General features: G+C 39.5%; 1 protein-coding gene across 1 annotated transcript; it reads left to right on the top strand.

Moving 5' to 3' along the window:
* The first annotated feature begins 5 nt into the window (after positions 1-5).
* On the top strand, positions 6-27839 carry PON2 (paraoxonase 2). Its single transcript, XM_025471305.3, has 9 exons — positions 6-163; positions 9234-9304; positions 15601-15656; positions 20138-20303; positions 20840-20966; positions 22454-22654; positions 25438-25519; positions 26256-26384; positions 27025-27839. The coding sequence occupies exons 1-9, from the start codon at positions 90-92 to the stop codon at positions 27181-27183; spliced, it is 1065 nt and encodes a 354-aa protein (XP_025327090.1). The 5' UTR covers positions 6-89; the 3' UTR covers positions 27184-27839.

The raw sequence follows: 27839 nt of genomic DNA, 5'->3' as shown, positions 1-27839 counted from the left end.
GGAGCGCGGCCCGAGCGGGGAGGCGGGCGCGGCGCGCAGGGCTCCCCGACCCGCGCCAGCGAGGCGGAGGCGGCGCCGGCTCCCGCGCCATGGGGCGGCTGCTGGCCGTGGGCTTGCTGGGGCTAGCGCTGGCGCTCCTGGGCGAGAGGCTCCTGGCGCTCAGGTAGGTGGGGGGCCCCGAGCCGTCTGCGCGCGGCCCGGCCGGGGCGCGGGGCGCGGGGCGCGGGGGCGGAGGAGGGGGCGGGCTCCCCGAGCGGCCCCCGCCCCGGGGCCCCCAGGCCCGGCCGGCCCGGGCTGCGGGGGAGGGCGCAGGCCGTGCCGGGAATCTGGAGCTGCGGGCGGGGAGCCCCGAGTGCTGGCAGCGCCGCGGCTCGGCGCACACCTGGCCCCCGCGCCCGGCTCCCGGCCGCGCCCCGCACCGGGTGGGCCGGCGCCGCAGACTTCCCGGGAAGCGGAGGCGCCTTTGCAGCCTCGCAGAGTTCTTTTCCGCCCGGTTGGACCAGCGGGTGCTTTGCAGTTGCAAACCCGGCGCTTCAGCTTTGTTAGCAAAACTAGTATTACTCATGCACCGAACCTTTAATTGTAAAGATTTGTTTCAGATCTTGGGTGCTGCTGTGCTTCTCTTTGCTGCCCAGACCGGTCGCCGTCGTTAATAAAGCTGCTCACCATCCCTTCCCCCGCGTAGTTGGAGAAACTTTTCAACTTTCTAATCTTGGCGCTGTGGAGATCGAAGTGACTCGAGATCCTCAGCTACTGTTCTTACATCACTTCCTTATTTATGGCCACTCGGGAACCCTGGGGCCAGAATGACAGACAGCATGAGCCTGGTCCATCTCCCAGTTTAATTGTGATGAAAACCGCGGATGGGTGGACATCAGAGTTTCTAAATTAACCAACTCAAATTTTAGAAGCCTCCTGCAAAAGGATTCTAGAAGTAGTGAGCACCTTCTCTGTATGGTGTGCCCTCCTAGACCCCTGTAATGGAGTGAGGCACAGTCCTTAATCTCTGAGTTCACTCTATGCCAGGGGAGGAGAGAAATAAAACAAATATATCCATTAGGATGTCCAGACCAGGGACAAACCAACCCCTACAGGCTTAAGGGGGAAAGATTCCAGCCCCTGAAGGTGGCGTTCAGGAGAAAGACACTATTTGACGTTAGCCTTGAAGGATCAGTGAAACACATATGGGGTCATTCCAGATGAAAAATGCAGCCCCAGCAGAGGGGGAAAGGTGGGGAAGTTTGGAGACTAGCTGTAGACCAGCTTGAGGGGAGCGTAAAGTTAAGGGATGAGAAGAGTCAGGGTTGGGGAAAAGGTGGGTCTTGAGGTGGTTAATTAGGAGTTCAAGAATTGGGGCCTGCTTTGATAGGCAAGGCAGAACTATTGATGTTTGTGTATGTGTGTTTAAGTAGGAATCATATAAAATACAATCAGTTGCTGTGCTATAAAGCAGAATTAATTGCACTGCTGTAGAGATGAAGCTGGAAGGACGGATTGGAAGAGAGCAGTAGTTCTCCATCCTGGCTGTTCCTTAGCATCTCCTGGTGGGCTGATGTCTGGGCTGGACCCCTAGAGATTTGTATCCAGCTGGTCTGTGTGGGGCCCTGGGGATGAGTGTTTTTTATTTTAAAAAATCCTCCTTATAATTGTAATACGCAGTTACAATTGAGAAGTAGTAGAACAGAGAGTGAATAGACGTGGGGAAACTTGTTAAGGTAGTTGCAGTAGTTTGGAGAGAATAGCAGGACAGGGGCCCACACTCTGGAGCCTCACTGAGAAAGGGGGACATCAAAGGTGATACCAGGGCTTCTGTCTCTACCGTCCTGGAGCTGGAGCTTCATCTGCTGATAGAGGGATGCAAGTAGGAGGAACACATGTGGTGGAGGAAGGATTGCTAACTGGTAGAAAATGGACATGTTGACCTTAATTTTCCTGTTACGTAAATACCCAAACCTGCTCTGCAGAACGTTCTTGAGATGGATGATTTCGTACGACTGTCCAACTTTCAGTTTCAAAGGTGATACCGCTAAAATGTACAAGCTCATTAAACTTCCCTAAAGTCCAAACCACCCGTGTTCCCACAAGTTGAAGTTTTCCCAAATAATGGTTTCTTCTTCTTAATAATCTTCAAGTTTTAAACTTAAGTCCCTTTAAATGGTAATTGTAGTTACAAACCCAAGAAAAAGTAAATAAGGCTTATTTACATAGAATGTACCTTATAGGTAATTCACAATTTAATGCGTCTTTTCTTTATAAAGATTTGACCGCAATACATTTTACTGAGCAGTGACTTTCTAGGTCACTAGATCTAACTTCATTGGATAGTTGGAGTCCCAAATCAGTTGATGTGAGAACATTAGGATATGTGATAGGTGGCTAGATGCAGCAAACAAAAATGCAGGATGCCCAGTTAAATGCGAATTTCAGATAACCAACAAATCATTTTGTTGTATAAGCATATCCCATTGCAATATTGGGGCATAATTGTACTAAAATATCATTCTTTATTTGAAATTCAAATTTTGGCGTCTTGTATTTTATCTGCTAACCTTGTGATTGTGGAATATCAAGTGCCTGCTGTTTACAGGGTTATAGGTGGAGTGCTCAAATGCATAGCATCTCTCCTTTTACACCCTAGGGTCTATTTTGAAAAGCAGCATGTTCCTACCTCCCCATAAGGAAAGGCTCTTCAAAAAACAGGCTGGTTTTTGAATTAGGTTTCCCCGCTATTTCAGTTTTAAAAAAAGATTTTATTTATTTATTCATGAGAGACACACACACAGAGAGAGGGGCAGAGACACAGGCAGAGGGAGAAGCAGGCTCCATCTCCACGCAGGGAGCCCGATGGGGGACTCCATCCCGGGTCTCCAGGATCACACCCTGGGCTGAAGGCGGCGCTAAACTGCTGAGCCATCAGGGCTGCCCCCTGCTATTTCATTATTCTATTTTTAGAGATGGCACTTTGTACTTAGGCACTCAAGTTGTTTCTCTCCCCCAGGGTATTCACTTAAACTTCAATTTGAATTTCAGATAAATAATGGATAATGAATATTTTTTTTAGTATAAGTATATATATCCCAGATGGATAAATGGAATCAAAGCCATCTCTTTCCTTCTGGACTGTAACTGGCTAAAGTTCTCAGGGGAGGATGGCGTATTACACCCAAGTTTTCCACTCCTCCCAAGTTGAGCAATAAAGGGGAAAATAGAACTACGCAAATATCCCCAAGCCAGTTGCTACCTGTTGCAAAGTACACACCCTTGGATGAATCATGAGACTTGAGTACATCAGAGACCCATGCATGAGCAGGAATCCCTAAACAGGCATCTGAACATTCTGCCTTTTGCGTGATAGATTTTATGACAGTTACACCAAAAAGCCGTCCAGACTGCTTTTGAACACTTCTGCAAGGTCAGGCTTTATTTTTTAACTACCATCTTCCCTACCGTGTATTGTGTGACTACTGTGTGCTGATCATTGTGTCAAAAGTGTCAAACGTTCTTTAATATTAAGCCAAAATGTACATTTAAATTTTTTTTTTTTTTTTTTTTTTTTTTTTTTTTTACTTATTGAGAGAGAGAGAGCAAGGGGGAGATGCAGAGGGAGAGAGAGAGAATCTCAAGCAGACTTCTTGCTGAGTGTGGAACCCCATGTGGGGCTCCATCCCACAATGGATGCCATGACCTGAGCCAAAATCAGGAGTGAGGTGCTTAAACCACCCAGGTGTCCCTAAGCCAAAATATCCATACATGTACTGACATTTTGAAAGAAAGCCTTTTACATTTATGCCTTCATTCTGCAAATACTGTCTTCCTTTCTGTATTAGACATGTTAAAACTGAGGCTGGAGGAGGTCAACTAGTTATTTCAGCAGGTAATTAGTGCTGAACCTATACTCCAAACCAGGTCTTCTGGATGCCCCAATGTCCCCACTGCCTCTTAGCTTTCCTGCCTTTGGAGCAAATTACTTCCAGCCTAAGATGCTTACTCACAAATTCTTAGCTACTAAGTACTAAAAGCATTACAGGGGCCCAAGGGGTGAATTCCAATGGGTTTTACAAGTCTGTATATAAAAGATAAAGCCCCCGTTTGCCTATATTTAAGTCTGTACTTAAAAGATAAAGCCCCACAAGTAGTTTGTAAATTCAAAGGCCATGAAATATGGAACAAAGCCATGCCAGGTAGTAACACTGTGTTCCTAGTTTGCTGAAGATGAGGTAACATAATAACTAATTGCCCCTCTCCTCCCACTCTGTATGGATAATGCTGTCTCCTGAGTAAAAGAAATGGAAATTGAGGGGCACCTTGGTGGCTCAGTTGGCTGGGCACCTGCCTTCAGCTCAGGTCATGAACCCAGGGTCCTGTGATCGAGCCCCACAAAGGGCTCTCTGTTCAGCAGAGAATCTGTTTCTCCCTCTTCCTCTGGCCCCTCCCTCTGCTCTTGCTCTCACTCTCTCAAATAAATAAATAAATAAAATCTTTTTAAAAAAAACATTTAAAAAATAGAAATTGATTTCATGGTCATGACTATTGGCTAAAGGTTCATGCTTGTGGCTAGATAGCCTGAATTCATTTCTTAGCTCCATTGTTTACCTGGGTTCTTGGCTTTTTATTTCACCTTTCTGTACCTCAGTGTCCTAACCTGTAGGATGAGAATATTAATACTACACACTCCATAGTGGGGCCATGAAAAATAAAAGAGTTCATTCTTGTAAAGTGCTAAAACAACACCAAATATATAGTAAGTGTTCAGTGAAAGTTACCTGTAATGACAATGTGCAAACAGGGGCCCTTAGACTTTTGTGACATAGATCTGTTTGGTAGTCTGTTAAAGCCTTGGCTTCTTAGCATTATGCTTTTATTTTATTTAAAATTTTTTTGTGTGTACATGTGGTGCTCCTCGTTTGTTTTTGTTTTGTTTTTATTTTAATTCCGTTTGTTAACATACAATGTTATATTAGGCTCAGGTGTACAATATAGTGATTCAGCACTTCCATATATCACCCTGTACTCTTCACGATAAGTGCCCTCCTTAATCCCCATCACCTATCTCATCCCCCTCCCCCCAACCTCCCTCTGGTAACCATCAGTTTGTTCTCTATAATTAACATTTTATTTTTTATTTCTCTCTCTTCCTCCCTCTTTCTCCCTCCTTTGCTCATTTGTTTTTTTTTTTTCCCTTAAACTCCACATATGAGTGAAGTCATATGGTATTTGTCTTTCTCTGACTTATTTCACTTAGCATAGTACCCTCTAGCTCCATCTATGTCATTGCAAATGGCAAGATTTCATTCTTTTTTATGGCTGAATGCTGTTCTATGTTATATATATACCACATGTTCTTTATCTATTGATCAGTTGATGGACCCTTGGTCAACATCATATTTTTAAGTGCATAAAATAAAATACACAGGATTCCAAAACAAAATTAAATACTATTTGAGTTAATACTAATTTATATACTTTAATACCATTACCAACTTATTTTTAAAATCTAATGTATGATATAATAACATAGGCTTCTTAATTAAAGCCTTAAATAGATATAAAGGTCGTTAAATATGTAGCTATAGATATTTTGAAGTAGTGGTGAGTATAAATGATATTTTGAGATACTTACCACAACTGAAATGTGATATAACAGTATCTGCGATTTCCGTTTTGACAGAGGGACACAGATACTGCTAATAGAAAGTTCTGTGGTTTCTTGCCTGCACTCATCATCAAAGGAAATGCTTAATTTCAGAAGGTTTAAATAAAGATGTATTTTTCCCCCATCCATGTTCATGGATCCCTGAATTTTACCCATGGACTCTTTGGAGGTCACTGGACCCCAAGATGAGGAAACTTGATGTACATGTGTCTGGTGGATGTCATTGGGGAAATGATTGCTGGCTCAGTTGAAGGAAGACAGTGTTATTTTTTTAAAAGATTTTATTTATTTGTTCATGATAGACACACAGAGAGAGGCAGAGACATAGGCAGAGGGAGAAGCAGGCTCCATGCAGGGACCAGATGTGAGACTCCATACCAGGACCCTGGAATCACACCCTGAGCCGAAGGCAGACGTTCAACCCCTGAGCCACCCAGGTGCCCCAGGGACACAATGTATTTGCTTTGTTGTATTATACCCATCACATAGTTATGACTCAAAGGAAAATAACCAACTTTTAATGAAAAAGAAGAGGAAAGTGAGAAAAGCAAAGGGAACCCAGAGCAGTAGTGGTTGCCTGGAATGTTGTGTGTGAGGATGGCTATGGATTAAAGGGAAAGAATGCTGGGATTGATTAGCAATGTCTGCATGACAGCAGACAGCTGTCTCTGACCTAGTACATTCATAAGCAGGCTATGGACATAAGTGCTAGGGAGCAAGTAGGCTGTGCCAAAATGTCACTTATTTGTGTTTGTACCATTTACTTATTTATTTTTAATTTGGCCTGAATTAACTAGCATTTAGGCTTATTGATGTACTAGCCCAAAGAGGTTTGTGTAGCTTTCTCTTGTATATTCCCCCAAACTTCTTAATTCTATTAACAGTTAAGAGTGCTTTCAGCCTCAAGTAACATACCTCAATTATACTTCAATTAATTATAACATATACAAATATAAGGCTTATTTTTCTCACATGATAAAAACTTTGTGGGAGAGTCATTCTACACCTTGTCCCTTAAGCCCATGATCATATCAAAAAATTAGGTTCTTATAGTTTTGTCCTTCAATCCTTCACTTTTGGCTTTCTGTCTTCAATCTTGTCATGTTAAGGCTGCTGAATGGTTGTTACAGTCCTGAGCACGGCATGTGTGGTCACATCATGAAGAGAGAAGGGGTGACTCCAGTTAGCGCTCTTCTTGTATCTGCCTTTTTTTTTTATCAGGAACAAAAATCTTTCTCCAAAGCCCAAGTCATAGGATTGCCCCTAAATATAAAGGAGGCTGGGAAAGCAAATATTTGGCTTGTCTCTCTCTGCAATGGAAAGGAGCAAGGAAGAAAGGAAGTGAGAATGGCTTTAGGTTTGTCAGCTAATAGGGCCTACCACCCTGGAATACAGAAGTTCAGTAATGAGTAGGGAACTGGTACTTCTACCAGGTAAAAAGCCTAGCAGTTTTCCACTGAATGAATTTGAAAGTCTCGATGGGTCACAAAGGTTGGAAGCAAAATCCCATCTTTCTTTTATTATAAAAGAAAGAAAGAAAAAATGACCTGGTTAACCAGAATTTATGCACAGCCCATGTGTAATTCTAGTTTGAATAGTCGGCAGTCTGTGTATTTAGAGATGATATTGTACAACTTAACTAGTTGATGAAGATTGCCCTATTAGCAGTGTGTAATTATCAGTCATTTATGCAGCTCTAAGTTGACTCTAAAAAATAACCCATATTAAACCATTTAAACACATCTGAATTTTATTTTATCCATATAATTTATCTTTGAAAATGGTAGATGACAATTCTCATTATCTATTTTTATATCGTTAAATGGGCATAATAGTAGGTTGTATGAAAGTGACACCCAAACCAATGCATGATAACAGAAACTTGATGAAACCATAGCTGGAACCTACTGACATATCTCTATTCTGGAGTCGTGCAGTGTCCACTGAACCTGGGAGGTCAACTAGCCTCATCCTTATTTTATGCATAAAGAAGACTGAAGCCCATAGAGAGTCACATCAGGTAGCTTTGCTGTTAAGACAGACACACGGATCTCTTCACTCTTTTTGAGAAAAATACCAGAGTGGGTTAGAGCACTGCTTCTGGAAGGTTTTTCCCAGCAGGTGCCAGACCTCAGCAAAGTCCCTTCACCTCTGAGTCACTTTCCTCATCCGAAAAGCAGGGACAGTGGTACGTACTTAGGGTTGTTTTTACAATTAAATGAAGTCATTCAACCTACCACATTAGGCGAAATATACATATTTCTCTCCTCCCCCCCCCCCCCCCCCCTTAAATCACTCCTGGGACTTGTAAATGTGAGATTTATGGTCTTTTTTTATTGCTTTACTTTTAAAGACTTATTTTTAATTTTTATTCTGCCTGTATATTTTACATATTTATTTTATTCACTTTAATTTTTATTTTGTTGCCTTATTGCTATAATGTTTCGAGAAATTTTGACACTATTTGAATTATACGATTTGAAGTAACACACTGATGAACATTTTAGTTAGAGACTTTATATACAGACTTTATATACGAGATATGAGTTGCCAAAATATATAGTCGCTACCACCTGTTCATAATTCTGGGTTAGGTAGGCCTCCGCCTTCTTCCACATTCCTGAGACTGGTAACCTTCCCCAAATTCTGTGTCTAGAAGTCAGACGCTGTCAGTGATATGAAAAGGAGAGGGACAAGCGGCAAATTGTCAGTTTTATCTCTTAAATGTGTGGTATGTGTGACTCACTTTGAAAAAATGTAAACTAGTCTGTGAGCATTATGATTATTAATGACTGTAGAGAACAGAAAGAGAAGGTGAGAGACAGCTAAGGACGAGAAGGGAAGGCCTACAACATGTGGCTTCTAAAGAAGAGTTCCCAGATGCGTTTGGCCAGACTGCTTTGTGGTCCTCTTCCGGGTCCGGGGGTGAGGAAGATATTGTATTACAGTTCACCATCTCCTCATTATTTCTGCACTTTTACTCTTTGTGAAACAACAGCATGTACTTTTGTTGCAGTAGTTGGTGTTCTCCAAAGTTCTCACCCAATAAATGTTGTGATGGGGGCGGGTCCTCCTCCATGTATTTCTTAATGGCTGTTTGTGGGGTATCTTCTGTGTGCCTGGCTCTGAACCCACATCCTCTCTCGGCCTCCTGTCAGGCACTGTGTCATTTTGCAGAGGGCCTGGGCGTTTTTTGGCTCCTTTGGGCCCTTGGGAGGGAGGGAGACAGGGCTTCTGGTTCTACATCTGGAGCTCTTCCCGTAACACCAGAGCCGTGAGAAATGTGACCTGGTGGTGCCGTGTTTGTATTTGCATTGGAACTTGCATTACCAGTTTTATTTGTTGAGTTATTGGCTTTCTTTTATGACCCACATTCACATATAGAACTTTGTGATATACATTTTTATTTTAACTTCATTTCTGGTGCGATTTTATGTTCCTACCCTTGTTTTTCTATCTTCTCTTTTATCTGCTTTAGATTTATGCTGTGTTTTATGTATTGCTGTAAGCCTCTTTAAACCCTGTCTGCAACAAAGCAAGGAATACATAAACAGATAGATTTTTTTTTTTTTTTAAACAGGAATCGACTTAAAGCCTCCAGAGAAGTAGAATCTGTAGACCTTCCAAACTGCCACCTCATTAAAGGAATCGGTAAGTAGGAGAAAATGCTGGCTATACACCCTACATCGTTTGGCCACCAACACAAAAAAACTCATTAACAGTATTTTGGCATGCCACTAGTGTTTATCAGAGGAAAAATCACATTAAATCAACAAAAACCTCCTCAGTCAATCTTTTTTTGATCTCATGCACCTGTATTTCTTCTCTTTCTCACTCTCGCTGCAATTTGTTAATTATTTGTGTAATCTTATGTTTATTGTTTGATTTCTTGCTTGTTTAGTGACATTTCTGAACCAGTTTTATAAAGTCTGTATCTTCACTGTGTGGCCCCTGGAAGCGGTGCTCTGACAGCGTAGCAGTCAGCTAGTGAAGGTGTGAGAAGGAAGAGAAGTAACAAAATGGAAAATAAAAATCTGTCAACAAAAATCTCCATCCCTATAGAAATAACTCTAGAGATAAAGTTTTTCTTTCCAGCTCAAAGGCAAGCACACATATGCACACATACATATTTTTCCCAAATGGCATCTTACTGTAAGATTATATTCTACAACCTGCTTATTCCAAATGCAGTGTCAACAGCTCCCCACATCAACACATGTAGGTCTACCTCAATCTTTTTAATGTTTGCAGGTACCAGGATTTATTTAATCATTTCCCTCCTAATGTACATTCGGATGGTTGTAGTTTTTTTGCAACTACAAACAAATCAGTGACCATCATTGTACATAGAGCTCTTGTATATCTTTAGGTGAATTCTTAATAGTGAGATTGTCGTTCAGTTAGCATATCTGTTTAAAGTTTTGATAGTTGGGCCGCCTGAGTGGTTCAGTTGGTTGGGGGTCCAACTCTTAGTTTCATCTCAGGTCATGATCTCAGGGTTGAGGGATCAAACCCCAAACTGGGCTCCACTCTGAGTGGAGCTTGCTTGGGATTATCTATCCCTCTCTCCCCACTCACGTGTGTGTGTGTGTGTGTGTGTGTGTGTGTGTGTGTGTGAGCATGTGCGCAAGTGCGTGCACCCGTGGATACACTCTTCCTCCCTCTCTCTAAAATAAATAAATAAATAAATAAATATTTAAAAATATTAAAAATTTTAACCATTGTTACGTTGCCCTGGAATTGGCAATGCTAATAAACTCAGTAGCTCATATTTATAAGCATATTTACCACAGACAGGGCTTAAAATGCTCTTTGAGCAAAAACAAACTAGTGATCCTCTGCTGGATCACATGCAAGAAGGCTTCATTTTCATGAAACCTATCAGTTTTCAGAGCAGCCTTCTCTTCTTCAAACTTTCTTTTTGGTTCTGTTTCTTGCCTCTTCTTTAAACATCTGTTTTTTATGTGCCCTGTCTACTATTTTCTATTGTTACTTTGATACTTTTTCCCAGTGCTATCTCCCTAGGCCTAGATTCCTTGACTTCTTTCTCCTGAAGCTTCTTCTCTTTGTTACTGTGGCCCACACACTTAGCAGGAGGATACAAACTCAGTATCAAATACCAGACTGTCTAGATCTGCGCTGGATAAGGCAGACTGTTCTAGAAATAAGGTTGTCTGGAGTCCGAAGAAACTCTGCCACTCTATCCTGCCTTCTGATTGCAATCGTGAAGAGCCCTCTCAAAACTGGCCACAAAGCAAAAGCCAGATGGCGTCTGTGAGGGATGTTGTACAAGGTTGGGAGGTTGAGTCAGTGATCTCGAAGGTTACTTTTGCTACTGAGTTAATAATTGTCAAATTATTAAACAGCCCTTGGCCCCGTGGAGCCCACCTTCTGTGAATTGAAGTCTCAGAGTAGACAATAGGGCACAGCCAGACACATTACAGGATGAACCGCCAAGTGTATTGCTGTTACAACTCACTGGGATGGAGGGCTCCTCGGAGAAAAACAAGCCCAAAGACATTTGTATTCTGAACAGGCGTCTGTCTGTGTTTGTGACCTTTATGTTGTGATGTGTGTGAGCTGCTGTCTGGAATTGGAAAGAATGAGGAAATATGTCACCTATGGCCCTTCTTGTGAAGTGTTTAATGCCTCTGAGGCACTTCAAAAGGCAACAGAGCGAAGACGATGAGTGATTAGAAGCACATTTGGGATACATTTTTAGGTCTAATTAGAATTGTGCCTTTTTTCCTTTTTTTTTTTTGTTTTTGTTTTTGCTCTGTGGTTAGCACACACTCTATGAACATTTGTTGAATGCTATGTTAGTGATGCATAATGGTTAATAATAGCATGTGTTTTTATATTTTTAATAACAATCACTTATTTGGTGGTCTTTTGCATTATAAGGAATAACAGTGTGCTGGGCATATACATTCCCATACAGGAAAAAGCAACTTCTTATGGTAGGCGACAGAGAAGAAGGGTTCTCTTTTTTGTTTGCACTTTGGAAACAGTAGTAGTCATGCCCTTGAGGCCAGCTATCCCTCCAAGAGGTAAGACCTCTTTTCCCTACCCTTCCATCCCCATCAACACCCATACTCACACCACACACACACACACACATATACACACTAATGCTACATGACTAGAAATGAACTCTTTGCAATTCTTGGGTGCTTTATACATATCATCTCATGTCTTTCTGTTTTTAATAAATAGTTATCTACCACATGTCATACAGGATATGTGCTTTTTGTGAGTCACAAAGTAGGCTCACTGTCCTTTTTTTTTTTTGTATTCCTTCCCATTGTATCTTACAGACAGAAACCAAGCTTTTACCCAAGATTTGGCCTAATGTCAGCATCTAAATAATAAAAATTATAATGACAGGAACTAGTTAAGTCTGTTTGAAGCTTAAAAGCTTAAAACATTTCCTAAATGTCTTTGCAAATGCATGCATTCAGAGTTCTGGACTAAAATAAAATTTTGAATGGATTGTCTCTTTTGAGTTAATTAGCTGTTTTATACACTTGGCAATCAAGACCTTTACAAAAACTGCTACTCGGGAGATTAAAAAAAAAAAAAAGCATTAAAGTTTACAGCCCTTGTGATCAGTTGCTTTACAGTCTACCTATGAAAGGAAAATAAAATATACGCTACTGTGAGATTTAGATTTCTTTTTTTCTTTTCTTTTTATGACAGATAAGGACCCAAGGCTCAAAAGGGCTTAGTACCTTCTGCAAATTCTCTTTCCAATATAGTATCTCCTCCCAGAGTGGTTAACACACATACTTCACCAGTGAGCCAAAAAGGTGGAGAATAATAGGTACATTACATATTAGATACTCTATTGGGAATGGCAAGGGCTGATTTGCTGTTACACCTAGAGGAGAGAGAAATTTATTTTCTTTTACTTGGCAGTCCAGAAATAAGCAAATGGCCTACGGTGATAAGATGACTGCGTTCCATGTGGCCAATCTGGGACAAAGACTGATGAAGCAACACAACTGTCTTCAACATACTGTTTCTTTCTTGGTCCAAGCCTAGAATTCCATTGATTGCCACTTTCCAGCAGGAAAGAATAGAAAGAACATAGACTTGGATATTATGCTTAGTCTATTTTACCCAGAAATTGCATGCATATTGTGCTCTTACATCCCATTAATCTGAATGGAGGCAAATGGCCACAACTATTGCAAGGAGGGGTAGGATATGTCCAGAGCTGTGTTGACATGTGCCTATAGCTGAAAAGGTAGAAGGGGAGTATGCATACTGGGAAGCAGTTGGCCATCTCTGACACAAATCATTACCAAAGGAAGTAAGAAAAAAGTTTTAAAATCAGATGTACTAAGCTAGAAGACTTACTAGTGCAAGAGGGTTTTGAGAGAGGCTGTTGAGAAAAGCACAGAATATGGATTGGTGAAGATCTTGGTAGGAGGAATGGAAGCCAAACTTTTGTGGGGGAAAGCCAACCTATGGAATTGACCACAGTCAAATTTACAAAGTAAAGTGTCTTTAGAGAGGAACCAGGAGATGGTTCTGACTGTAAGAATTCATTTGATGCTAGGTTGTCTTTTTTTCTGTGTGCTTTTAAGTTAGAACAAAAGGATGTGAGTCTCAGGTCCCCAGTCTGTGACCTTGAGCAATTTGCCTCCCCATTCAAAGGCTCTGTATTCTTAAGTCTAAAATAAGAGATAATAATCTTGCTTCTTAGGCTGTTAGAAACTATGTGAAATAATGTATGTAAAGTGCTTAACAATGAGCCTGGCCCTTGGTAAACACTGTATCTTACTAGCTATTCCGGTTACTACTAGTACTACTCCTGTTACTAATTAGAGCAGAAAAAATTTCTCCAGCATTGACTACTCTTGCAGTAGTCACACTAAAGAGGTGATATGAAATGATACAATTCTTTTTTAAAATATTTTATTTATTTATTTATTCATTCATTCGTTCATGAGAGACACAGAGAGAGAAGCAGAGACATAGGCAGAGGGAGAAGCAGGCTCCTCATAGGGAGCCAGATGCAGGACTCAATCCCTGGACCCAGGATCACTCCCTGAGCCGAAGGCAGACACTCAACTGCTGAGCCACCCAGGCATCCCAAAATGATGAAATTCTGTTGTAGTAATAGATATAAAATTAAGATGGGGTGGGGGTAGATTCTGGAAAATATACTAAACAAAACTACAGATAAGACTTTGTTTTCTTGGAATTAAGCAATGGGGTTAAACAGAAAGGTTACAATGTGGTTGAAATGAAAATATCTTTTAAAAACATTGTTCTTTTCCTGATTACTAGAACAATACTATTACTTGTAGAAAACTTTAAACAAATATATAAAGAAGAAAATGAAAATCACTCATAATCCTACCACCCAAAGAAACATTGTTAATCTGCTTCTGTATATCTTTTCTTGCTCTATGTGTATAAACATGTACACATTGGAATTAAAATGTTTTAAGTAATTTTTCAGGAGCAACACATTTTATTTAATTGACTTCCTACTAAATGGTTCCAGAAAGCAAAACTTGGAGTGACGTGTATTTGTGAGTGTGTGCGTTTGTATGTTTGTGGTTGCATATGCACATATGTGTTAAGTTCCCCTGGTCCCTGCTCATTACCATTTGAGAACCACCACGGGACCAGAGACTAGTGATTCTTAAAACTTTTTTGTGCTATTACTGGCCATTTTTTAAACCTACTGAAAGCCAAGGATCTTTAATAGAAAATTTCTCAGCTGAGCATACAGATGACATTTCGCATTGTACAGAATTGCAACAAGTTCCTAGACTCTAAAACCCATTTGTGGCTCCTTAGGAATTCACAGACCCAGTTTCAGAACTCCTCCATTATGCCTTGCTTAAGCATATCATCTTGCCAAGGAACAGGCATGAGGGCATTCATGATTGCAATTGTCTTTACAAAGCAGAGTTCTTGGCATTTATAATTTCTTGTGCTTTTCTCCACTATGATAGAGCCAACAACACTGGAGGCAACCGGCCAAATGCAAACTCATGAATCAAAACCAAAATGGCTGCATAGATGCTGTTTGTTTTTGACAACCTAGAAATAATCTTGGAGAAAGCCTTTGGAGAGGTCTTAAAGGGGAAGATTGGATTTTGTGGACTCAAAGAATGTGTCATGATTTGGCTTAATCTGAGCCATTTTTATTCCTCTTTTCTTGTGTTTGGGTCTATTATCTGTCTGCAGAATTTACACAGTGAGACCACTGGGAAGGTCTTATGTCTAATTATTTGCTGTGCTGTGTGGAGTGTACTGCAGACAATCAATAAACAATCAATAGTAATTGTAGCCTGCTCAGAGACAAGCGTTAGAAGATTCAGCTGGCTTAGGTGGATGGTATTTTTCATTAATTTTCTTTTACTGGTTGTTTTCTGTAGTTTAAAGCCTAAATTTAAAGATTAAATGGGAAGCTTTCTTCACTTATGAGAACAAGCAGACACTGTTTTTTAAAGAGGGAATATATAATCCCAGGTGTTTTATCTCTGTTAATGAGAGAAATGTCTGAGTTTGCTTCAGATTGAATGAGCAGAGAAAGGGACAAGGATATTTGCATGGTTAAATGACTATGAGCCCTTCTCTCTGAAAGTAATATTCCCCTGATGTCAATTACTTTTGTACAGACATCTGGATGTTTATCGTAAGAGTGTACAGATGTCAACTTTTTCTGTATTATAGCTGGAAATGTGGTGATTACTTGACTTTGATTTGAGTAAACATAAAATATCTAACATTTAAAGTCAGAGGTGCACTACAGGAAGGGATTTAGACTGACGGGTATTAAAGAGAGTGGTTGGTTCCTTGGAAAAACTTAGAGCCATTCCTAAAAATACAGGCACTGATAAAGTAAACTAAGTCCCAGTTATGCTCCATCTAACAAATAATGGAATTTGAACATGACATTTATCTATTTCTTGAACTTACAGAAGCCGGCGCGGATGATATTGATATACTTCCCAATGGCCTGGCTTTCTTTAGTGTGGTGAGTATCTCCTTGCTTCCCTGGTCTCAGTGGAAGAGGTCCAGGGAAGTTGGATGAGGCCTGCAGAGCAGTAGCTTGTTTGTAAAATTCCTCACTTTCAAATATATGTTCTAGAAAAAAAAAAATACAGTTTGAACAAGATTTTGGAAAATGTCCTACAGCTTATCTAAATGTAGAGATGAAATAGTCTTTGCCACTTGACTAATTGCTCTTTGTGTCCACACTGCACTAAAACGTTCCAATGTAGTCTCTGTTCCAAAAGTTTCTTATTAAAAAGCATACTTTGGGTGTGGTAGTGGAGATTCCACTTTTTCAAATCCAACATCTATCTTTCTTTCCATTAGATACTCAATTTTAATCTCATTTTCTTGTTCTTGTTTATTTTCAAACAAAATATCAACTTTCCCAGACCAAGGCTTTTTCTCTCTTCCTTTTTCCTCTGAATAGCCTCTTGTGAAAGTCATCAGCTGAGTTTATTTATACTCTTCACTTTGCCTTAATTCTGAGAAGCTGAAAAATAACCACTTCCCTGGGCATACATTAGAAAGACTGTAAAATTGATCAGCCTGTGTGCTGGCCTACACCAGTAGCCACCTAATTGGAAAACTCTGTAAGTGGGCGATGAGGAAGTTCTGACCACTTTTCTTCTTTGGCTTGGGCCCCTGTGAGTGTCCTTGGTATTGTCATGGGTCCGGTTTTTCTTGAGGAAAGCAGCCTGTGACAATTCTGTTCCCTCTTAGCATCCATTATTTTCAGGCTCTCAGACTCAGATGTGAAAAGCGTGGAGATGCTTCGGAAGAGTCACAGCCCTCATAAAACAGTTGTCAGACACAAGGGAAAGGAAAGAGAACTGAGTTTAGAGGGGATTGAGGGTTAAGGTGCTCATCAGGTTCCTGATAGTGTTTAGGTGGAAGACTGAACAGCTAATTGTTACCGTTGAGGAAAAAAAGGAAACGTTTGGGCTTTGGCAAGAACACTAATATTTATATTACATTTTTAAAATACAGCTTCAAAAGACAAGTTTTATGTAATCACCTACACAAAATGATTAAAATGATACTTCTAGGAGAACTCTGTAATGTATTCTACTAGAAATATGTGTTGGGAAGTACACGTTTACACATGTATATAAGCTTACGAGAAAACATTGGAACTCCTTGTCAAAATTATTCATAACTAGAGACACAAAAATCCTGAGGAATATAAAAAGCACTTGCTTTTTTTTTTTTTGGAAGGAGGTATTTTCAGATATATTTTTTAAAGATTTTATTTATTTATTCATGAGGGACACAGAGAGAGAGAGGCAGAGACACAGGCAGAGGGAGAAGCAGGCTCCATGCAGGGATCCTGATGTGGGACTCGATCTCAGCCCACACCCTGGGCTGAAGGCAGCGCTAAACCACTGAGCCACCTGGGCTGCCCTCTCAGAGATTTTTGTAATCCAGAACTCAACTTTTTCAAGATTCAAACCCCATAGGAATAAATCTGAATGAGGAGAAGTGAGGTCTCCAAGCACATAAATCTATAGTCATTTTCACTGATGGGCTTACAACAGCCACAGTGATCTTATAGCCATCTCAATGGAATTTCTTCAGCTTTTTTGTCCTTCCTTGGTTATATGACTGTCCTTTCTTTTTTTCAAATTTAGAAACAATCCCACTTTACTGCTGTTTTTTAAATTACTCAGCTTTGTCTCTACTGTTTCCCAGAATGCACTCCTTTCTAAACAAGGAATGTATACCTACCTCATGGCAACTGTCTCTTCCTCTTCCAAGCTTGTTAGTTAGCCCATCCAACCCATCCTGTTCCATTGTTATGGGTTTGAGGGTCACCCCAAAACCAACATCACACTTAATGAAGAACTGGATGACCCAGAATGGGATATAAGAAAGATTTAAATGACAATGTGAGTGTACTTAACACTGCTGAACTGTACACTTAAAATGGTGAAGATGATAAAATTTTGTTATGTGTATTTTGCTGCAAGTAAAAATAAATAAAACTTTTAAAAAGAGAAAAAACAGATCTAAATGATACTGAGTATTAAAATCAACATGAGGGATCCCTGGGTGGCGCAGTGGTTTGGTGCCTGCCTTTGGTGCAGGGCGCGATCCTGGAGACCCGGGATCGAATCCCACGTCGGGCTCCCGGTGCATGGAGCCTGCTTCTCCCTCTGCCTATGTCTCTGCCTCTCTCTCTCTCTCTCTCTCTCTGTCTCTCTCTCTGTGACTATCATAAATAAATAAAAATTTAAAAAAATAAAATCAACATGAATAGTTATCATCATCTCTGGTAGAGCTTTCTGTGCATTGAAATCATGCTCTTGTTTATGGGATAGTGATACAAAATAGAGATTATTAGCCACTGAAATGGCACTGCCATATGGCAATAGTGTAATTCCAGTTTATTCCGCACTGAGCCTATCAGCCTTGAAGTTTTATCATTTTGGTGGATTTTTTAAATTGGAGAGAATTTCTGTTATGTTCAATTTTGTGCATACAGTGATACTTAAGTTTTGTATATTCTTTTAGATTTGCATAAAATATTTATTAAAAGATTTAAAAGAGAAAAGACCCAGATATTTTCAGTGAGTTCTCAGAAAATATTAAATAAAATTCAACATTTCATTCCTGATTGAAAGTTCCAAGAAAACAAGAAATAGAAGATAATTGCTCTGAAACTTACAGCAGACTTCATTCTTAGTGGTAAAACATTAGCCACCTTTCTATAAATGTTTAGAAAATGAAGAAAATGCCCCTAAATATTATAACTATCAGTAATCTACTAGAGCTCTTAATAACCCAATAAAACAAGAAAAGGAAATATGAGGTAGAAAAAAAGTAAAAAACTGCCATAATTTTCAGACATCATTATTACCTGCCTTTTAAACAATCCAATATTCAACTAATAGACTATTCGACCTGAGGGGAGAGTTCAGTGAAATGGTTGGGTTTAGAATGAACATAGAAAAACTCACTGGCTTTCCCACACACAGGGAAAAGCCAAATAGAAAATGTAATAGTAATAAAAATAAAAATAATAATGTTCCATTCATAACAACTTTATTTTCAAAATTCATACAGAGAAATAAGCAGAAATATTTAAGACTGTTTTGTGAAAATAAAACAATGAGGTGTAGGAATGGGGACACGCCATAAATATATTGGCTATGTATAAAAATAAAGCTATAGTAGTTAAAGAGTGGTATATTGGTATAGGAATAGGCCTAAGTCCCCAAACAGATCAGTATACAGACAGGGATCTTGCACATGATAAAGGTGATCTTTGCAATTAGTCAGAAAAGAATGAACTTTATGCCAGGCACTGCTCCAGGCCCTGGGATCTAGCAGTGAATAAATGAGACAAAGTTCTGACTCATGTTACAATGGGGAAAGGATGAATCTGTATCAGATGACAGCAGCACTTGAGAAATATAGGAAAGTGGGGCAGTAGAGAGGGACAGCTGTGTTGAGGGTATGGTCAGGCTGCCATTTATGTATGTCTAATATGTATCTGTGCCAAGTGGTGATAAGTGACATTTGACTTAGATATAAAACATCGAGGAGCCCTAGATCTTGCAGGGATGGGGAAGTGATGGAGGGAGCATTCCTAGGCAGAGGGAACAGTATGTATAAGGGCCCTGAAGTGAGAATGTGCTGGTTTGTTTGAAGATCATCAAGGAAACTGTGTGCCAATAGGAGATGAGGGCAGAGACCTGGAATGTTTGAGGAGGTGAAGGGGCAGGAGGCTGAGCAGGGCAGATCACACAGGTCCTTTGGTCAATCGGAAGAACTTCTACTTTGTAATTTAAGTGAGCTGAAGTTTTGATCAGAGGCGTGACATCATTTGGATGCTGGTGGGAAACCAACCTTCCATAGGGAAAGGCCAGAAAAAATGAAAAAGGGCAGTTAGTTGTGAGGCTGTTGCCATAATTGGGCTGGTGGTTTGGGGCAGGGCAGTCATGGACAAAGTGGTGAGAAAGGTTCATATCCTTATGAAGAGATGTTTTAAGGCAAAGTCAACAAGATTTGCTGGCGGATTGGATCTGGGGTGTGAGACAAGGAGGCGAGTGTTGACTGGCATCATTCACCAAGACTTTGGGCTCTGTAGGAGCAAAGGGCAGGCTGAGGGCGTGAGGGTTAACAGCCCATTTGTAAATTTTCACTTCTGTCCCCATGCCTCTCAAGTCTGCCTGGTATATCCCAGTCCACCAACCTTTTGGGTATCCCCTTAAGAGACTGCACCCCGAGTCTTGTGCCTCAACTCCGAAAAATCAGTTCTTGTTAATCTTGCAACTTGCTGGCCCCCAGTTCCTATTTTTTTCTATTGTCTCCTCTCTCTGCTTTCTTGCTGTTTGTAGCTATAGTGAAAACACCTTTAACCAAAGTTTCTATCATTTATTTATACTGCCATATATGTTTATTTTAGCCCATAAACACCCTTAAGCTTCTCTACTTAACTTTTTCCTCTGTTTTAAAAAGGGTTTAAAATGTCCAGGACTCCACAGCTTTTCCCCAGATAAGCCTGGAGGGATATTAATGATGGATCTAAAAAAGGAAAACCCGAGGGCACTGGAATTAAGAATCAGCCGTGGGTTCAATTTGGCTTCGTTCAATCCACATGGTATCAGCACCTTCATAGACAGCGGTAAGAGCTGATGAGCTCCCCACACTGAGAAACTTATCATGGTTTGCAAATAACTGGAAAATAGATTTGGATCATATCTATAGTAAGAAAAGAACAATTAACTCATGAATTATTTTGTTATTCTTCATACAGATAAATTGATCATTTACCTCTCCAGCTAGCAGCATCTTAGGCTATGTTCGGAATTTCTATCAGATAACATCTGGGAGAATGTTTAGATTTCATAACCTTTTTCATATATCTATGATTATTGCATTAAAAAAGAGCTATATTTCTGAATTAAACTATAAACAGATTATTCATGAATTCGGTATATGGAGTGGGAAACACTCTTTCTTAAAGGTCAGGGGACCAATGATCAGAAATAACACCAGCCAGACAGTGATGGGAGAGCCTGGGAAGAAGAATGATCTGTTAGGTCCTCTAATGGCTTATACATTCAACCTTTCCCCGCCTGTGGTATTTAAATGTCAGTGTCTGCCCAGAGGTCCTATGGTTCTGTCTTGTAAATTAACTCTGTTCTTTCAATTCTTTAGACGACACAGTTTATCTCTTTGTTGTAAACCATCCAGAATTCAAGAATACAGTGGAAATTTTTAAATTTGAAGAAGAAGAAAATTCTCTTCTGCATCTAAAAACAATCAAACATGAACTTCTTCCAAGGTACTTAGCCCTTTTGTTCATTCTCCAGTTTATGTCTGGCTTTTCCATGTATTCCCCATGATGGTCCTTTCAGCCTTGATAAGAGCGAAAATACATGTATGCATACACATACATAAGTACATGTGCGTGTGTGTGTGTGTGTGTGATTTCCTTGTAGAGCACGGAAAGTCCATGTCACTTCTAATAATCAGTGTTCTGTAAGGACTCCCTTGAGAAATGATAAAACACAGGATTACAGGGGAGCTGCTCTTCAGAACCATGTTGGGAGTCAAAGACAAACCTCACTGTTTTTCCTGCTGTCACCTTCCATCTCAGATGACTCATCACCCAAACAATAATACTTGTCCTGGCAAGGAAGAGTAGCCTGCTTAAATGAAGTCTGTGTTTTGTCTGGTACTAACACAAAGTGCTTCCACAGGGGTAGTAGTAGCTGGAGGCTGATGGCTGCACAGAATTGCAGGGATGCAGACTGGAAGTGGGTCACTCCTACTTCCAGAACACACAGCCGGTTGGTAATGTGGCGAAAAGAGAGTCATGTGTATCTCCCCAGCTTTGCTTGTGTTAGCCTACTGCTTCTTTTAAGTTTGAACTTGATGAGCATTTTTAATTTCTCCATCCTTAGCTAGAGCTTATGCATGTAACTTCTAATCATTCTTCCAAAAAATGCACTTCATAATAAATAGGAGCATAAATACTGTCCAGGCAGCCTCTGCATCATGGTGCTGTTTCAGAAAGAGGGGACTCACCTCCCCTGTAGCTCTGTTTCTCATTTAACAAAAAAGAAAGCAGTTCTTTCAGAAATTTTTGCATAGAGTAATTGGAATTTAAATTTAATAACGCCCTTGCCTAACTGGTTTTAAAAATGTAATTGTTTTTAGCATATAAATCTCTCACCTGCAGCATTGTGCTATGGCAATATCATCATCCATCTCTCTGCAAGTGTTTATTGAGTGCCCGTTCATTCTCGGCAGGTCGGCTTTGTGAGTCAGGTAGAAATTGAACAGTCAACCTTAGTTTGACTAATAACTAAGCAAAGGAACTCAAGAAAATCCAGCAACTGAGTAAATGAAAGCTAGGTAAATGTTATTGACGGCCTAACCAGCTCAGCAGCCAGTGAGGCTCTCTCCAGCTTTATACTATAGAGAGCTATATCCTTTCATATTGTTGCTAAACCCTGCATTTCTTGCTGTCAAAAAACATACCCTGTTGGCACTAGGTTCTTTTTTCTTTTGTAATAGTCCTGCCATAATTGCTAAATGACCTGTCTTCAAATTACCTGTTATCATACAAAATTGTTCTCTGAAAAATGATATTATAGTAGAATCCATATGAATATAGCCATGTGAGTTTTAGCTGAGCTGTTCCTGGGAAATCTGTGACCAAAAATGTAAAGCCCATATTGTGTATGCCTTCCAGAGACTTAATCTTTAATATGGAGACCAACTGGCTTTTTATTTTCTCTCATGTGTTATTTTTCTCTCTTTCAGTGTGAATGATATCATAGCTGTTGGACCAGCACATTTCTATGCCACCAATGACCACTATTTCTCTGATCCTTTCTTAAAGTATTTGGAAACATACTTGAACTTACACTGGGCAAATGTTGTTTACTACAGTCCAGATGAAGTTAAAGTGGTAGCAGAAGGATTTGATGCAGCAAATGGGATCAATATTTCACCTGATAAAAAGTATGACTCCTTATAAGAGTATCTTCATTTCTCCTTAGTAGTGTGCTGGGTCAAATTCTTCACTTTGCTTTTTTTTTTCCAATGTAAAAAGCTTCCTTGATATTTTTTTGGTCTCTGACATATACCATATATATATGTATATATATATGATATATAGCTCATATATAATATACTGTATATATTTATATATTTGTATTAAATAGTATTAAATTTATGTTAATATGTAATACATAATATGCACTTAAAGCATATATATTATATATTTACTTACAATATCTAAATTTTGCTATATATCATTATAGAATTTAATTTTGTAAATGTAAATTTTTATGAAGTGGGATCATATTTACAGATACATATTAAAGCATGAGATAGGTGCTTCCTTTTAAATGAATATATCTTTGTTTTATCGGCTGCATATTATTCCATTATAGGGATGATCCTAAAGTTATTTAACCCAGTTCTCTGTTAATGGATACATAGGTCTTTTTTTGTATTTTTTTTTAATAAAAAATGTATTTGTCAGTTACCACTGAAGCTTCTTCAGATGTTTTTAAATAACAGCTCCTTAAGGGAGCATTGCAGCATAATCCATCTTCATGTTTGGAGATGATACAAGGAGACCTGGGTTCAGATGCCAGCTGGGCACTAGCTAAAAGTACTATGAACTCTTCCTCTGCCCATTTGTACGAGTATTTCTGTAGGAAAAAACCCTCAAAATAAAACCACTTACTCAAAGAATGACCTCCTTTATTTATTTTTAAATTTTTTTTTATTTATTTGAGAGAGAGAGAAAGAACAGGAGTGATAGGAAGAGGGGAGAGAGAGAGAACGAGAGAGAAAAGCAGACTCCCTGCTGAGCAGAGAACTGGTTGTGGGGCTGGATCCCAGGACCCTATTATGACCTGAGTCAGAGGCAAATGCTTAACCAACCGAGCCACCCAGGTGCCCCAGAATGACCTCTTTAAATGTTAACTTTAATAGATATTGCCAAATTGCCCCCCTCCCAAATGATCTCCCTGTTTCTATACGTCCAACTGTAACATATAGAAGGGATGTTAAATTTTATTAACTTCCCCTTGTACTACCTTAGCATGCTGAACAATTTAAACTCCTACAGATGTAACACAAAATAAATTTGGCATTCCTTGACAACTAAATGTCTTTTTTCATGACACAATTTCTTCTTACTTGTTGATTACAGAAAATGGATGTAGAATCATTTAAATTGTCTGTAACTCTCCTGCCAAATCTGTTTTTCTCCCCAACTCTCATCTTTCAATTATGAAATTCAAACTTTCCAGCACCCAAGCTGCAAATAATAATGATGAGAGAGGATTCAGCTCTAACTCCTTCTCTGTCACCCTCTCAGTCCGACCAGCAAGCGAGCAGTGTTGCTTCCACCAGGACTTCTGCCTCCCACCCTCATCTCCTTTCCTTTCCCCCTGACGCCTGCCTGCTTTAGGTTCTCATCCTCTCTGGCTAGTGTGATAGACTTTCTTCCAACTCGTTTTCAGCTCACTGACATTTTTTGCCTTGTTGCCAGTTTTGTCCTTCTGTATTACAGGAGCCTTTAAGGCTTTCCGAAAGAGGGGGCTCAGTGGGCTTCATCTTTGACTCCTCCTGCTGAGCACTGCCAGGTGCAAAGCAAATGCTCAGTACTTGTTGAATGGAACTGACCATTTGTTATTATGCCACTTTGTTATTCTAAAAATTCAGCGGGACCCAATTGCTTCTCAAATCAAGGCAAGCTAAAGGCTTGGACTTGCTTTAATAGGCCAGTTTCAACCTCCCTTTTTGACTGTTTTCATACTTTCCCTGCTTTAGACAAAGAACTCATTATTTTGCAAATATGCGTCTCTCATTCTTGCCCCTGCGCCTTTGCTTGCGTGTATTTTTTTTTCTGCCTAGAAGGTTCTTTGTCCTCATTTCCTCAAATCCAGTCTCTCCTTCCACATCCACTGCAGATGCCTTTCCTTTGTGAAGCCTTCTGTGTTCTCAGGAGTTAGATATTTCCTCAGTCTCTAGACCTGAAATATTTCTCGTGCTACCACGAGAAATACCAGTCATGCTGTATTATTTGTTTGGTGTGTACAAACCAATCTGATCATCCCAACACACTATAACCTTTTTGGGAAAAGGCTGACTCCTCTTTATGTGTGTCACAATACCGAGCTCATGGCTTTATACATGATAATTGCTCAATAGAACAGTTGCCATGGAACGGTCAATTCAATGAGTAAAATGACCATAGAGTAGTCCATTAATTCACCCTCCTTAGATGTAGAGAGATTGTTCTGAATAGATACTTATCTCTTACTCTCAAAATTCTCAATATGTTAATAAATATTTTATTAAGTATGAATGGCTATTAATAAATAATAAAGTATATTCTGTACCGTACATTTCTATGTGAAAATGATATCTAGAAATAATCAAATTATATCGTGGAATATAAAAGCTTTTTTTCTGGAAGCCAAACATTGGTTTTGTTCTTCCAGTGGCAAATATCACAGACTTTATATTCAAAATGATGTTCTATATTACTTTTCCCCTTACAAACCTTTTGAAAAATAATTTAACAATTCTGTGATTGTTTGTAGCAACAATGAATAGATTTTGAAAGCTTACTTTTTAAATAAAAATTGACCTTTATCAAGGATTCCTTGAGGGCCCATCATTGATTAACTTCTTGGCAGGTTATTAAGACTTATTCTTCCATACTGTATTAATGAAGCTTTATATTGGCATGGAACTCTAACCAGTGCGTCCTTTCTGTGAAGGTACATCTACGTTGCTGATATACTGGCTCATGAAATCCACGTTTTGGAAAAACACCCTAATATGAATTTAACGCAATTGAAGGTAAAATACTTATTTTCATATATAAAGGAGGCATTAACCGATCATGCTTTGTAACTATGAAGTTACACTGTATTATGACAGTACTTAGAACAGAATATGATGCCAGGGTTGCTATTCTGAGTTTTTAAATATTACCTCTGTACACCAGGCCAAATCTCCTGTCCTCAGCAATCACAAGGACTGACTGATTATATGCAGCAGAGGGTTGGGAGTGATATTTGCATCAGATTTAGAGCCCATTCCATGAAGTACTGATGGCACCCAATGAATTCCAATAAGAATTTTCACAATTGAAAAGACTAATAGATGAATTCTGAAATGAAGATTTATGCACATTGTCAGCTCTTTCAATAATAAATGAAGGTAGAAATTGGGTTCCACACCATTATTATTTTTTTCCTGCTTGACAACACATATTTTAGATTGATTAAGAATTTCCTATTTTGCTTTGAATGAGTTCCTTGAGCTAACTGATCATTGTGCATCTTTTAAGGGAAAAGGAGTTCATTTTTTAGAAAGATTGATTATCACCCAAAGTTTCTTAATTTCAGGGAAGATGAAAAGTGGCTCTAAACCAGTTTATTAAATTTATTTTAAGCAATATTGGTGTTAAAAGGGTGGAAGCAGGGAGCTGTGTATAATTTTCCCATGTGTAAAGAGGCAAGAAAGGTTAGCCCTAAATTATTTAATCAAGTTTCTCAAGTCATTTAGATATTGATATTTTTTCATTTGGAAGGTACTTAAGTTGGATACACTGGTGGATAATTTATCTATTGATCCTTCCTCGGGGGACATCTTGGTAGGCTGTCATCCTAATGGCCAGAAGCTCTTCATTTATGACCCGAACAATCCTCCGTCATCCGAGGTTTTTATATTTTTTTAAACCTTAATTTTTCAACTTTAATTATTCAAGTCCTTTTGAACTAATAATACAGTAAACTGTCACAGGGATGGGTTCTTTAGTTATTTTAAACCAATAATACAATAAACTTATGCAGTGATTTTGTAAGTGCTTTAAGCCAATAATTGGCAGAATTTCACTTATTCAAATACTTTTAGAAAGATAATCTTTTGATGTATTAAATTATGGTGGAAACTAGTCAAAAGGCATTTTCTATAAAGACGTGCGCCCCCCTTGTGTGGTATACTGGCAATTTTTTTAAATACCTGGCTTATTGTCAGCTCACCACATGACATGGCTTCTGTTCGTGCCAGCGTAGTGTGAAAGTACTCACATTAGTGTGGAAGTATTTCCATTAATGCTCAATTACTATAATAACACTAAATCCTGTGTTGGCATGCAGTAGCTAGAAGGTTTAAGAAAGTACGTTCTTTGAAGGCTTAAAACAGTACTTTCATTTAAACATTAAAAAGATTGGTAACTGCTGTGTTTCAACAGCATGTCCTCCTAATCATTGTGTCATTGTGGAAGACAAGGATTATTGGTGATTGAGTGACATGGGTGTACGGTGGTTCTGTATTAATCTTTTGTATCCCCTGAATAGGTTCTCCGCATCCAGAATATTCTATCTGAGAAGCCTACCGTGACTACAGTTTATGCCAACAACGGATCTGTTCTCCAGGGAAGTTCTGTAGCCTCAGTATATGATAGGAAGCTGCTCATAGGCACTTTATATCACAGAGCCCTGTATTGTGAACTTTGAATTGTACTTTTGGCATGCAAGCGTGCTAACTTCTTTTAACACTTAATTTTCTATGAATTACTAATTTTGTGGGAATTTAACCAGCAAAATGGGCCCAGAAATGTCTGACATGTATAGTTAGTCTTATTTCGGCAAGGAAAGGCCCCTTCAGTTCTGATAGCACTTGTAACATAAAAGGAAAGGGGACAATTTTTAACAATGTGAAGGAGAGAGAACACAGCTGCTTCCTGTAAAGTGGATTCATTGAACAAAAGAAGCCTCATCTCTGCCTTCCCACTGCCAGAGCATGCATTCCACTGAAGCAGGGTAAACTACGCGTCCCTAAAATGTGAGTAACCTCAGCTCCAACGGTGCGACCACTGTGACTGCTCAGAACTACTGATAGATAACATTTGGATGTTTTGTACTTACATCTTTGTTTACTCTTCATGAGTTGGGGTTCTAGTAAAGGCCAACTGAAATCCAGATTTTTGCCTGTGGCCTTATTCTCAAGGCATGTCCTCAGGAGGGGAATGGGAAAGTGGCCGCTTCCTTGTAGGGTTTCCTTGGGATAGGCAGGCTTGGTGATGTTAGTTTCTTTCACTGAAAGCTGAATGTCAATGGGCTCTTTATTTCAATAAAATGGAACAAAGAATCAACTAAAAAAGCAACTCCAA

Source organism: Canis lupus, chromosome 14 (assembly GCF_003254725.2).
Source record: "Canis lupus dingo isolate Sandy chromosome 14, ASM325472v2, whole genome shotgun sequence".
Taxonomy (NCBI): domain Eukaryota; kingdom Metazoa; phylum Chordata; class Mammalia; order Carnivora; family Canidae; genus Canis; species Canis lupus.
This window is presented reverse-complemented; position numbering and strand designations above follow the sequence as displayed.